At 44.1% G+C, this 14596-nt stretch overlaps 1 protein-coding gene across 2 annotated transcripts in view; it reads left to right on the top strand.

Moving 5' to 3' along the window:
* Positions 1–14596, top strand: part of GFPT1 (glutamine--fructose-6-phosphate transaminase 1) — a 137032-nt gene that overhangs the window by 38215 nt on the left and 84221 nt on the right. For both annotated transcript variants that reach the window (XM_030201865.1, XM_030201864.1), the window contains exons 6-7: positions 9193–9327; positions 13758–13819. In XM_030201865.1, the coding sequence (XP_030057725.1) occupies positions 9193–9327; positions 13758–13819 (197 nt within the window). The remainder of the gene's footprint in view (positions 1–9192; positions 9328–13757; positions 13820–14596) is intronic.

The raw sequence follows: 14596 nt of genomic DNA, 5'->3' as shown, positions 1-14596 counted from the left end.
CATGAGTATGTGTGTGTGGGGAAGTGACACAGTATTCTGAGAGTGAGTGTAGTTGTGTATTTTTTGAAGAGTTAGGTAGCAACATATGTCTGTGAGTGAGTGTAAAGGATTTTTTTTGAAAGAGTGAGAGAGCGTGGCAGGCAGCAACAGTGTATTTTTGTAAGAATTCAATATAATTCTGTTTTGAGTGTGTGTTTGTGTTGTGATATAGTGATTGATTGTGTGTGTGTGGGGGGGGGGGGGGCATTGACACAGTATGTCTGAGAGTGAGTGTAAGAGTGATAGAGTCTGGCAGGCACCAACATATCTCTCTGAGTGTAAGTGAGTATTTTTGAAAGAGTGAGAGAGCGTTGCAGGCAGCTACACTGTTGTTTTGTAAGGCTTGAATAGTATTTGTTCTTTTTTATCAGCCTTCCGCCATTTCCATCCATGTTAGTCTCCCCTTCCATTTCCCTACACAGGTCAGCTTACTTGAAGGTTAATTCATTGACTGTTCTGTGCGTCGTTTACTTGGTGGTATCTATGCTGACGGTGTGCTGGGAGGGAGAACTTCCTTACAGAGTATTTGTACGTCTAGGGTGGTATTCTTTTTTCTTTCACGGAGGTGGGAGTGTGTGTCGCCACCAGGTGGTATTCTTTTTTTCTTTCACGGAGGTGGGAGTGTGTGTCGCCACCGTGGTTTTTTTTTTTTTTTTTGCGTATGTCCTGAGCTCTTTACCTTGTTTTGAATTTTGTATGTGTTTTGTGTTTGTGTAACGTCGCGGTGCCTATGTGGACCGTGTAGTTGGCGGGAGAAATATTTTTTTGCAAATTGTGTGTTTCCGTTTGCAAGGGGAGGCAGGGTTGTGGCTCGGAGGGGTCTGCTTCTGGTGTTCCGTTCCTCTGCCTTCTGTCAGTTAGTTGTTTGCTGGGAGGGCGTTTGTTATGGAGGCAGCACATACCTGGAGCAGGAGCACGGGCATCAGAATAGTAATCTCCCTTCAGTGGTGTTCCTTGTCTCCCTGCTGCACAGCAAGTGATAGGTTGTGCTGCTCTTTCTCCTCCCTTGTTCCGATGCAGTTTGTGGTTGATTCGTTTTGCGATGCTTGTTATGTCACGTTTCGTCGCGTGGCAACGGGTCGGCGATCCCTTATTTGTCAGCTGCTGGTAGTCCTCCCCTCATTAGTGTAGTTCGTTCTCATAGGTCCTTGGTGCATCTGTCGTCACGTTTCGTTGCGTAGCAACGGGTTGGCGATGCCATTCGTTCAGTGTCAGTGCTCCGCCCTCGACGTCATCACGTTTGATGCGTGGGCGGGGCAGATACTCATGGAGGAAAAGCGATCTCAGCCACTTCACTTTTAGAACGTTGGGAAAGTGAGGCTTCATTAGAACGTTGGAGGTGCGTTTTATATAGAGAGATATTGAATTGATTCAAATAATCATCTAAATATTTAGGGCTCCTTTTACTAAGCGGCAGTAAACCCAACGTGGGTTTAATGTTCGCTATACAGGAAGTACCGCCGGGCTACCGCAGCAGCCTGGCTGTACTTCCAACCCCTGGCGTGCAGTCATTTCAACCCCTGGCGCGCAGTCATTTCTGGCACTACAAAAATGTATTTATTTTTGTAGCGCCAGAGTGTACCCAGCAGTAATGCCCGGTTACTGCTGGGTTAATGCGGAAGCCCTTACCGCCACTTCGATGGGTGGTGGTAAGGGCTCCCCCCCACCTCCCCGAAATGGCCATGCGGCAACTGCTTTACTTGCCACCCAGCCATTTCCTGTAGGAAAGCAAGACTTCCCTTTTACCAGCTGCGGCAAAAGGGAGCCTCGGCGCTCGTGTAAAACACAATCCGACACCAGCACCAGCCCCCTTTTGCTGCAGCTTGGTAAAAGGAGCCCTTATTAACTAATCCTTCCACGATCGTAACAAAATATGGAATGGAAGCTACTGGTGTATAATTGGTTACAACTGATGTAGAAATAGTTTTCACTCCCTATAAGGAAAAATGTAACAATCTTGCCAAAATAATTGGGAAATTCACCTAATTCAAAATAATACTCAAGCCAGGACATCAAGATACTTTGAAAGCTCTGTTCTATGCTCACATTAGCCCTCTCCTCAAGTCACTTCACTGGCTCCCTATCCATTTCTGCATTCAATTCAAACTTCTCTTACTGACCTATAAGTGCATTCACTCTACCGCTCCCCAGTACCTCTCCACTCTTGTCCCTCCCTACCTTCGGGTACTCCATTTGTCCCGTCCCGGGCCCCTACCTGTGCTCCCGCGGGGGGGAGCGATGGTCGGCGGGGCTCGGGGTGTCCAGGGCGGCGGAGACGAGCTGCCGACGGAGCCAGCGCTGCCGCGGGTCGGCCCGAGGCCGGCGACCCGCTGGAGCGAACGCCGGCCTCGGAGAAGGGAGCACGCCGGCCAAGATGGCGGCGCCGGCGTCGACGTCTCCCTGGCCCGGAGCGTACCAGCGAGGAAGCTCCGCCTACTCGCGCCGGATTGGCGCGTCGAAGTTGAGACTCCGCCTGCAAGGCAGGCTGGCCAATCCAGGCGCTCCTTGCCTGCCAGGGCCGGGGGGATTGGCTCCTCTTCCAGGGAAGGGACGGACTGGCGGGAGATTTAAACAACGGAACTGAAAGGGTCCAGTGCTTCCGTTTCAGATGTCAGAAGCCGACACAGTGGATCTCGGAGTGTTGCTCTTCAGAGACTGTGTCCATCTTCAGTGCTAGCCGTCCTTGCTAGCCCCCTTCAGAGACTGGGTCCATCTTCAGTGCTAGCCGTCCTTGCTAGCCACCTTCAGAGACTGGGTCCATCTTCAGTGCTAGCCGCCCTTGCTAGCCGTCTTCAGAGACTGGGTCCATCTTCAGTGCTAGCCGCCCTTGCTAGCCGTCTTCAGAGACTGTGTTCCTTTTCAGTGCTAGCCGTCCTTGCTAGCTGCCCTTTAGAGACTGAGTTGCTGACTACCAGCCAGGCCGGCCATCTCCCTATGGTTCCAGCAGTCCTGCTGGCCGCCTGCAGCTGGGGGCTCAACCCCTGGTGAACGGCGGTCGCCGCGGGTGAAGATTTGGGGTGCGCGGCTGTTCTCTGAGGTCTTGCGGGGCCTCAGGGAACCTAAGGGCTCACCTACAGCAGAAACAGGACACCGTTCTGCGGATAAATCTCTCTCGTCTGTCCTCTTCTCCTCTACTGCTAATTCCAGACTCTGTTCCTTTTATCTCGTTGCACCTCACGCCTGGAATAGACTTCCCGAGCCTGTACATCTAGCCCCGTCTTTAGCCGTTTTCAAATCCAGGCTAAAAGCCCACCTCTTTAACGTTGTTTTTGACTCCTAACCATTACTCACTTGCTCTGTACCCTTTTATCCCCACCTCTTTAATTCCCTTACCTCTTAGTTGTTCTGTTTGCCTGTCCTGTTTAGATTGTGAGCTCTTTGAGCAGGGACTATCTTTTCATGTATGGTGTACAGCGCTGCGTATGCCTTGTAACGCTATAGAAGTGATAAGTAGTAGTGGTATGGATTTATTCAAATCAAACCATACCTCCCAAATTCAATTTGAGGTCCCTAACTCAGTCACTAGTATTTTCTTTATTTGATTATTGTAATGCTATTTATTCAGTTCTAAAAACCTCATTAATCAGAAAATTGCAAACTGCCCAGAACATGGCAGCTCGCCTTGCACTCAGAGTTCCCCGTTACTCTAAAGCGACCCCACTTCTACTTAAATTACATTGGCTTCAAGTAAATGCATGAGTCACATTCAGATTATGTGTACTCGTTTATCAAATAGTTTATGGCCTATCTCCATCTTATATGAAGAACCGTTAAGTTGCCAACACATAATGCTAAGAAATCCTCGAGAGACTTCCTTGTCTTACACTTCCTCACTGCAATAAAATTAAACATAAAATAATTCACTCTGTTGGATTCTCCTATCAATGTACTAAGAGATGGAATTCATTGCCTAAGCAATTACATCACACTGCTGAATATTTCACATTTCACAAATTGCAAAAGACACATCTGATTGTTTATTAATGACATAAGCAACCAATGCAACATCTAAACTACAAGTTGGAACACTCATGGCTCCATCACATTTTATTCTGATTATCACAATGTTTTTCATATAATCTGACTTTATAATTGATGTTATCTGGATTTGACAGTACATGTTCTATGTAACTAGGAATGATTATCAATTGTTTCTGTTACAATGTGAACCACATTGAACTCAAACCTGTTTGGGATAATGTGGGCTATAAATGTCATAAATGTAGGGCACTTATCTAATATGCAGTGAGATTTAGAAAATTTGTGGATCAGTTTGTCGAGATCCAGATCCTCTATCAAAACTGGGGGGGAAGAACACCATAGTATGCTACATAATAGTTTAATCCCGCTCCAGTGTCTACATCTGGGTAATAATCTCCCAATACTGGTTGAATATGTAACTTTAGTTGAAGTTTCTGAATGTTGGATTTAAAATACTGAGCTAATTGTGAAACTGGTAAGCAACATTATCTCTAAATTATTCATAACAGAACATAAGAGTAGCCATACTGGTTAAGACCAATGGTTCGTCTAGCCCAGTATCCTGTGTCCAACAGTGGCTAATCCAGGTCACAAGTACCTGGTAGAAATCCAGTTAGTAGCAACGTTCCATGCTACAAATCCTGGGGCAAGCAGTGACTTCCCCCATGTCCATCTCAATAACAGACTATAGACATTTCCTCCAAGAACTTCTCCAAACCTTTTTTTAAACACAGATATGTTAACCACTGTTACCACATCCTTCAGCAATGAGTTCCAGAGCATAACTATTCTTTGAGTGAAAAAATATTTCCTCCTATTTGTTTTTAAAGCATTTCCGTGTGATTTCATTGAGAGTTCCCTGGTTTTTGTACTTTTTGAAAGAGTGCAAAATTGATTTACTTTTACCCGTTCTACACCACTCGGAAGTTTATAGACCTCAATCATATCCCCCCTCAGCCGTCTCTTTTCCAAGCTGAAGAGCCTTAACCTAGCCTTTCCCCATATGGGAGGAGTTCCATCCTCTTTGTAGGGGGAGTTCCATCCCCTTTATCATTTTGGTCACTCTACTTCGAACCTTTTCTAAGTCTGCTATATCTTTTTTGAGATACAACGACCAGAATTGAACACAGTACTCAAGGTGAGATTGCACCATGGCATTATAATATTCTTGGTCTTATTTTGCATCCCTGTCCTAATTTATTTATTTATTACATTTGTATCCCGCGCTTTCCCGCTCATCGCAGGCTCAATGCGGCTTACATAGTAACAAGAGAATACAATCTGTAGTATCAGGATCAACAAAGGAGGTATGCTAAAAACCCACCTTTTCACTACTGCCTTTGGCTCCTAACCCTACTCATTTGCCTCCTTCTCTCTCCCCTGTTCCTCCCTTGCCTGTAAATGTCTTGTCTGTCTGTTCCACCCAGACTGCAAGCTCCCTGAGCAGGGACCGTCTCTGTGCCCTAATAATTCCTAGCATCCTGTTGGTTTTTTTTTTTTTTTTTTGCCTCCTCCACACACTGGGCAGAATATTTCAGTGTATTGTTTACAATTCAATTCAGCTTAGATCTTATATACCGCTGATATCCTCTGTTTAGGTTCAGTGCGTTTTACAAAATTAGTGGAGCAACAGTTACAGTTTTATAAGTAGGACAGTGGGTGAATACATTCTTATTGGATAGATATGTTATAGAGCGTTATACAGTGTGCTTATAGTCTGTGTTAGGATTGATATTTCTAACGTCCATTAGGGGATCAGTTTACGGTGAGTATTATGTACCAGTCTTTTGGAAGAAGAGAGTTTTTAGCTTCTTTCGGAAGCTGAGGTAGTTGTTTACTGCTCTGATAGCCAAAGATCTCTTTCTTGAGCTCTGACTCCTAAGGTGGACCCTAGCATCAGGTAACTATGATTTGGCTTATTCTTCCCAATGTGCATCACTTTGCATTTAGCCACATTAAATGTTATCTGCCGTTTGGATGCCCAGCCTTCCAGTTTCCTAATTTTTCCCAGCCTTCCTGCAATTTTTCACAATCTGCATGAGTTTTGACAATTTTGAATAGTTTTGTGTCATCTCCACACCTTTTATTATCATTGTGTTCTCCAAGCTAGCTATGATATTTTTACTACCCCTTCCACAGTCTCTTCCCTTACCTGTTTGTTGTCTACTTCTAAGAATGAGTATTTTTGCTGTCCTATCAAATAATGGCGTTCCTTTTCTTTTCTTACGTGTTATTAAGTATGTACACTGCTGTGTCCTGCAAAGTCAGTTTGGGCGGTATAGCAAGCATTAATAAACTATAAACTAATTGCCTCGCTTGTCGTTCCAATTTCCAGATCACTTATAATATGTTAAATAGCACTAGTCCCAGTACAGGTCCCTGTGACACTCCACTGTTCACCCTCTTCCATAGAGAAAAATGGCCATTTACCCTAGTCTCTGTTTTCTGTCCAATAACCAATTCCTAATCCACAGAAGGACATTGCCTCCTATCCCATGACTTTTTAATTTTCTCAGGAGTCTTTAATGCGAAACTTTGTTAAAAGCTTTCTGAAAATCTAGATACCCTACATCAACCGGCTCACCTTTATCCACGTTATTCACACCTTCAAAAAATGAAGCAAATTGTTGAGGCAAGACTTCCCTTGGCTGAACCCACCATGCTGATTGTCCCATTAAACCATGTTTGTCTAAGTTTAACATGGATGATTTTAATGACAGGTTAGAGATCACTAACAACAGATCTGCAATTTCATGTTTGAGTTCTTTCAGTACCCTGGGATGTATGCCATCCGGTCAGTAAGATCTCTTACTATCTGGAAACGTTTGCTTGTATGTGAGTTATCCTTATCAATCCTATAAGAATAATACGCCTTTTTAACCTGCTCTATAGCAGGCTTTTTATGCCTTCAAAAAAGTGCAAAGACTAGGGGACATGCCATAGAGTTACATAGTGGCACATTTAAAATAAATAGGAGAAAATATTTTTTCACTTGCCATATAGTTAAGCTCTGGAACTCTCTGCCAGAGCAAGTGACAAAAGCAATTAATGTAGTTGGCTTTAAAAAAAGAGGTTTGGAGAAATTCCTGGAGGAAAAGTCCATAAACCATTACTAAGATGGATCTGGGGAAAGCCACTACTTATCCTTGGGTTTAAGTAGCATGGAGTTTTGCCACTTTTTGGGACTCTGCCAGGTAGTTGTAACCTGGACTGTTGGAAATAGCATACTTGGCCTGACCCAGTAGAGCAACTCTTCTGATAGGTTGAATAAAGTTGAGTTTTCATAGGAACAGAAGGGGCACTTTTTAGTACAGGAACAGTGGTGGGCAGGCTTTTACGGTCTGTGCCGTGAGAAAGGCAGGGACAAATCAAACTCTGGTATACATATGAAGTATCACATACCATGTAAAATGAGTCCATCTTGTTGGGCAGACTGGATGGACCGTTCAGATCTTTATCTGTCGTCTTTACTATGTTACTATGTTTTTGTACCCAGGCAGGCTGCTAAAAGTCCATGAGTAGTTGATATCTACAGTGCTGGTAAGCAGTTTTCAAAGAAAAGGGAGCAACTAACTTGACACCTCAAGTCAGGCACACCGATGCTATGCACCAAGGGCCAATTTTATAGCGGTATCTATGCACCGAGGTGCCATTATAGACTACTAGCACAAGTCGTCATTGGCACGCCTACATTTAGGCACAATCATTTACACCAGGTCAGCAGTAGACCTGGTGCATGCCTAAGTGCACCATGAAACGTGCATAACTTATATAGTCTGTTACGCGTGTAATTGGAGAAATATCCATGCCCCTCTCATTTTCCACCCATATGTACATCCTCTTGCAGTTATACCATAAGGCAGTTACGTGCTACCTTATAGAACAGCGCGTAGTGTAATTACAAGTGTACGTGTCAGATGTAACTGCTGGCACCCATTTAGTGAATTAACCTGTGTGAGTTTGTCCTGTGGAAGATTTGCTGATGTGGGTATACAACAAAAAGACCTCTGGACTGTACACCTTCCGTTTTCTTGTATGTGCACAGATTGAACTTTTTTTGTTTCCTGACCTCAGACTGCCCCTGGGAAAGCCCCTTTATCATGAGGGTGAAAGGGTGCATGATCTGAACCCACACATCCTTTCTAGCCCTTCTGAAGAAATCAGCATTCAGGTATACCAGTTTTGTATGGAGTGGAGGAGTAGCCTCATAGTTCAGTGGCCTGAGAGAGCCAGGGGAACCAGGTTCAATTCCCACTGCAGCTCCTGGGCAAGTCACTTAACCCTCCATTGCCCCAGGTACAAAATAAGTACCTGTATATAATGATTTGATTATAACCACAGAAAAGTAGTATATCAAATCCCATTCCCTTTCCCTTTTTCTCATGTGGGTAGATGGCTTTGCAAGTCGTCCCCAGGATAAGAAAAAGTTAGAGGCTGACTGAGTTTTGGTTTTGGCTTCAGTATTGAAACTGGCCTGAAATGCATGTTTTGGCCTTGTTTTGGTTTTGGCTGAAAATGCCAGTGCATTTTTAGTTGGATCTGGAACTTTGTTGGTTCCTGTTTCTCTTGCCCTCCCTCTCTCCTCCCCCTCCCTCCCCAAGTCCTGACTATCCATTAGACCACCAGGGATGCATGGTAGGTCTGGGAGAGACAAGGGATTCATTCTGTGTATACAGAAGGAGGGAGGGGGCTTGTTCTGTGTGCAGGGGAGGGGGGAGTGGTGCTTTATTCCATGCAGGGGTGGACTGGGTGGAGTTGGCCCCTAGCTGCCAGTTTTGAGTTTCAACTTTGGCTTCGACTCTCCTGAAACCAAGCAACAAATTTTGGCTGTGGATTTAGTTTCAGCTAAAACCAAATAAACTGGCTTTGGTTGCCCTCATTCGTATCAGGTCTTTCATCACAAACAGCAGTGGTATCCATTCATTTTCTGCCATTTTCGGTTTTAATTATTCCATATGGGTTGTACCACTGTCAGTTTCTAGATGTCACAAGGAAATATTTAAGCAATAACCACTAGGTTAGTGGATCTTACATCCAGATGACTGCTATAAGTCCGCTAAGATGCTTCAGGTTGAAAGTTTTTGTTTTAGCAGTGGCTTATTGTTAAGGATCTTTGTAGATTGAGATGTGATGAAATGTAGTGAGTTGTCATTTCTCCTTTTTGCTACTTAGGAAAGCAAAGGTTATGAATTTGAGTCGGAAACCGATACAGAAACAATTGCCAAACTTGTCAAGTACATGTATGACAATCGTGAAAGTGATGAGATCAACTTTACAACGCTGGTGGAGAGAGTTATTCAGCAATTGGTAAGATGGTGAAATAATGTGGTGGTGTCACCTGTTTGGGCTTGAGGCAGAAAGATTCACGCTCTTTTGCCTGTGTGAAATTCTAATGTGTTGTCGCACTTAGCAGTACATACTACAGTTATTTTTAATATCTTTCTATCAACTTTAGAACACACCTTTTCATACATAAAAGCAATGGAAAGTTCCTTTTGAAACCGCAGCAAAAAATACGTACACACTCTTTAGTATCAAAGTTTTCTGTCTTTATTCCCTAGGGAAAGATGATTACATTATTATGTTTTGTTGTATTTAATATGCCACTTTACTTTTTCAGAACAAAGCGGTTTACAATATAATAAACTTTTACAAAAGAAAAGAAACAAAATTAATCTAATAACTAATATAACAAATTCAAATAAAATGAAACAACAAACAAAATAGACTCGCCTAGTAAGAATGGAGTTTCTATCTGAATCACACAAGAACGTACACACTTCTTATTCACCTATAGAGAAAAATCTGTACACCTTTATTAGAACCACACCTCCTCCAATCTCTTTATCCCTAGAGCTCTTCAACATGTATGAAAAACGCATAGGGGCTGATGCAGCCTCTGTGCTTCCATCCAGAGAGGTGTGTGGTAACGCCCTCAGGCATGCACTAATTGATGCAAACTTTAGAGGTGGGGGGGGGAAGGAGAAGGTCCATCATAACCCTTCATGGTAGGATATTGAAAATACTGAAAGTACAACCCCACTCGGATCTACTTCACTGAAGTTAAGAGACAACTTGCATTGAAAACGTGAACATTCAACAACACTCTTTATTAACGGGAGGAAAAGAGATCTCATCCTACTGTGGCAACCGAAACACAAATTTCTTAGGAGCACACAGTGAAAAAGTAATCACTGATCCCAAAAACCTCCCAATGAGGGTTTACTTGCATTTTTTAAGGTTTAAAAAAAATTTAAAATTTTTTGATTTTTCACATGCAATTCAATAATACCCTGTTTTAGTTTCAGTTTTGTGCTTCTTTGAATGTGCACAATTTAAAGCCCATCTGGCAAAATCCCACACAAAAAAATACAAAAAAACGGGACTTACTTTAATCATGCAGTGTCAGGGTTCAAATGCCGTTGCAGCAGCTTGGTTGTTGGGCATGCTGCTTCGTTGTCCATTGCCTCGGGTACAAACATAGTGTCAGATTTTCCAAAGCAGAAACTAGGATCGTGAGCCCTTGGGCCACTGCCGAGGAGCGGCAGTGGCAGGCAAAACCACCCCACACAGGGATAAGACAGAACTCTGACAGGGATGGCTAGTCTTCACCTGCACTTGACCACCGTTCCTCAGGAGCTGAGCCCCTGGGTGCAGGTGGCCGGCAGGACTTGCTGGAAGTGGACACCAGCAGGATACACACAGGGACTAGAACACACAGGGAGGCTAGGCAGAATACTAGACTAGGACTTTCAAACAGACAAGGGACAGAACTGAAAGCTGCAAGCAGCCACTGAAACAGGGAACACAGACAACCTAGAACTAGACAAAGACATACAAACAAGAAACAAGCAATACAGTACAAGAAGCTACACAAAGACTAACTAGAATCAGGCAAGAATACAGACTATAAACTGGACTAGGCAGAAGTGCCACAAGCACCAACAAACCAGGGCCTTAGGCAATGCAAAGGCCAAGCAGAGAGTTTCCAAATGGCTAATAAGCCCAGCAGCAGCTGAGATTCAGATGCAGCAATCACCAGGCAGCTACGGGTGCTGTGCAGGCTCAAACAATACAAGCAAGTCTGGCAGGCCGGATAATCCAGACTGGACTGGGCTGAAGTCTGGAACGGGAAACAGCACATAGACAATCCAATGCAGCCACCAGGTCTGGCCACCAGAGGGCAAGAGGAACACAAACCGAAACACAGGCAGAAAGCATACTGAAACACAGAAAGGCTTAACACACACAGGTGCAGTATAGTAGAGTAATCAGAGCCATGCTGGAAGCAGCCAGCACACAGAGACAGAGACAGAACTAACTCAGGAAGAACAGACAGAAGCCAGCTCAGAAGCTGACCGCCGGAAATAAGGTGAGCCTGAGAGAGGTCACGACCACAATCGTGACACATAGATTGTAAGCCCACTTGGACTGGAAATAACTGATGCACCTGCTTGTAACTGGCCTTGAGCTCTGATTTGGAAAAGGCAAGTAATTCTAATTATATCTAAATCTCTAAAGCTAGATCCACAAGACTGAAAATTTATTGCAGTTGAGTAAATTTAGCTGCCATGTTTCACAAGATGGCTATATTTAATCATGGAGAAAGAGGTGTTTTGGGAACCAGGGTGAAGAAAAATAAGTTCGTACATTTTGATTTTCAACTGTGCATGTATATTTTTTTCCAAGGGGCTAATATTCAGCTTGTGACGGTAACAATGCAGCTCTGGGCAAAATTACCCCAGATAATTCAGTGCCAGGCCACGTCTGATTTCCTCCCCCTCCCCCCCCCAACCTCAACTCTGAATAGGACCCTACCTGAAGTCCCTAGTGGTCCATTGGGGCGATGGGGGCAGGAGCGAACCCACTCGCTCCTGCCCCTTAGCTGCTGCCTTGTCAAAATAGCTGCTGCAACCTCTCTGTAACCATGTGACAGCAATGGCTTATATCGGCAAGCAAGGCAGGACCTGCAGTTATCAAAAGGCGATTGAGACGGCCTCCCTTATGAGTTGAGTGAAGAACAATCATCTCTGGTTGTCAGCAGCTCATATCGCAGGGTCCTTGAATGTGGAGGCGAGCTTTCTCAGCAGGCACTCCTTGGACCCCTACGAGGAGGGACTTGCCGACCTGAACATGTATACCTTGAAGGAAAGGAGAAACAGGGATGACATGATACAGATGTTCAAATATTTGGAACAATCAACAATGGGCAATTAAGAAAAATTCCCTTAATCCCACGTGTAAAGCCCTGGCTGAAATTAGCACTTGTTTGAAATGTGGGCATGCGTCTGAATTGGTATAAAACCCAATAGGGAAATTTTTCCCCATAAATGTGTGTTCCCCTTTATAAAATGGGGAAGGCAAGTGCAGATTTTTGTCCTCCCAAGGCACACACAAACCATGCGCCCCTTGCGTCATGTGTATCTCCACATGTAAATAGCTGCAGTTTACACATGTAAATGCTACTATTTGCATGTGATGATGCCTCTATACCAGGGGTTGTCAACCTAGTCCACAGGACACACTTAGCCAGTCAGGTTTTCAGGATACCCACAATGAATATGCTTGAGATAAATTTGCATTCAGCTGAGGTAGAGCATGCAAATCAATCTCATTCATATTCATTCTTGCATGCTGTACCTCAGTTGAATGCAAAGTTATCTCATGCATATTCATTGTGGGTATCCTGAAAACCTGACTGGCTAGGAGTGTCCCATGGACTGGGTTGAGATCCCCCTGCTCTATACTAACCTATGTCTGATGGGTTTCTGATTTACTGCATACTGAAGAAATGTTGCCCAATACAGTTGTTGCAATGGTAACTAATAAAGCTAACCTTGGAGGCTTTTAAACTTGGTAATACTGCTTCGACGGTGTGGGTATTACTGTCAGTAGTGTGATGTTCAACACTAACCACCAGTTAGAGAACATGCTAATAAGAGTTTTTCTTCTGATGAGCCCTGTAAAGCAGCAGCCACATGGAGTAGCTTCATAGAGTGTCATTACTGGTGTATAGAACTGGCAGCCCTTAATTCTTCTTAATTATCTCTGTTCAAATTTCATCTGCCAATTTTAAGAATCTTTTTGACATGTCTTTCCAAGTCTTCCTTCAATAGGTCAGTGAGTGTTTGATCTTGGATTGGCTGGGATACTGCAGAGAGGAAAGAAAGGTCATGGTCACGTGTAAGGGTGATATACTTAGTGGCTGAGTTTAGGGTTCATGATTCACAGTGTTCAGGAAGGAGTCCTGGTGTACAGTCCCTGACGCTGCCATGACTGCACAAAAGTAAGTTGGAAGGGATATACAATAGGAGGTGGGGCGGAAACTGGGCATTGCTATTCTGATCCTTCTTAAAGCTCTGTGTAAGCCACATGTCACTGAATATAATGTAGATGTCTGAAAGTTGCAAGCAGGAGATTAAAAAGAAAATCCAGGGCTTCTGTTCATGTATTCATTTCATTCTATTACCAAATAAAGATTCAGTATGAAGAGAAAATCTGATTGGTAAGAGCAAGGAAAAGTGGGAATTTTCTGATTCTTCAAGTAAGTGCATCTCAAAAGGGCTGATGTTAGCATAGGAATCTGGGTTTTCAGCTGCTTTTCAAATGCTATTTTCCTGTACTGAATGAATAAGAAATCAATATCTCACCTCACATTATTGCACACTTGTGTTTTATGCAACAAGCTCGTTTTTTTTTTTTTTTTTTTTTTTAACTTCTGTTTGAATGTTTTCCAGGAAGGAGCATTTGCCTTGGTTTTTAAAAGTGTCCACTTCCCAGGGCAGGCAGTTGGCACCAGGTATAGTAAGCCTTCCTGCGATATAGACCTTGTAACCAGATGCGCACTGGAGTGTGCTGTAGGGCCTTTTACAGACCTTTAACATGTTCTCAAGAGTTTTACTGAGCAGCTCGAATCCTGTAAGCAAGGCCCTTGGTGTCCCATGATTCTCCAGCCACAGGAAGGCCTTTAATGTCTGGCCCTGCCTGCAGAATTGACAAAGAAAAAAAATCTCAAACACTGCTGCAAGAAATCAGAGACTGTGCATATAAGTGATTCTGAGTTAAAGGGGCGCTTCAGCCTGAGTTTTGTGCTGAGACTTAAGAGATTTCATGTGAGGCCGACCAGTGGTGTGCTGGAAAATTTTTAACAATGGGCTGTCTCTCCAGGCATAGCCAGCCCTGCAATTTAGGGGTGGGGGGGGATCCTTTCCTCTCTCTTCCCCCTCACCCCCACCCCAGTTTGGGTGTGCTAGACATATCTTTGCTGGCAGGGATGCCGAGCCTTGCCAGCCAAATAAATGGACTGCTTCTGCTCCCCAGTGCTTGTTTCCGGCTCTGAGCAGCATACTGGGACTTCTCATGCATGTTCTGAGCATGCGCTAGAAGTCCTGGAATGCTGTTCAGAGCCGGAAACAAGCACTGGGTAGCAGCGGCAGTCCATTTATTTGGCTGGTGGGGCTCAGCATCCCCACCAGCAAAAGTAAAAGGGAGTTCAGAGACACCAAGGGAGGCCCATCTCAAAGCTGGAGATTTACCACTGCTATGCTGGAGATTGAAGGCCAATGAGTGAGGTTTT

The sequence above is a fragment of the Microcaecilia unicolor genome, chromosome 4 (assembly GCF_901765095.1).
Source record: "Microcaecilia unicolor chromosome 4, aMicUni1.1, whole genome shotgun sequence".
In the NCBI taxonomy this organism is placed as follows: Eukaryota; Metazoa; Chordata; class Amphibia; order Gymnophiona; family Siphonopidae; genus Microcaecilia; species Microcaecilia unicolor.
The sequence above is the reverse complement of the archived record's forward strand: the minus strand, read 5'-3'. Positions and strand labels throughout refer to the sequence as shown.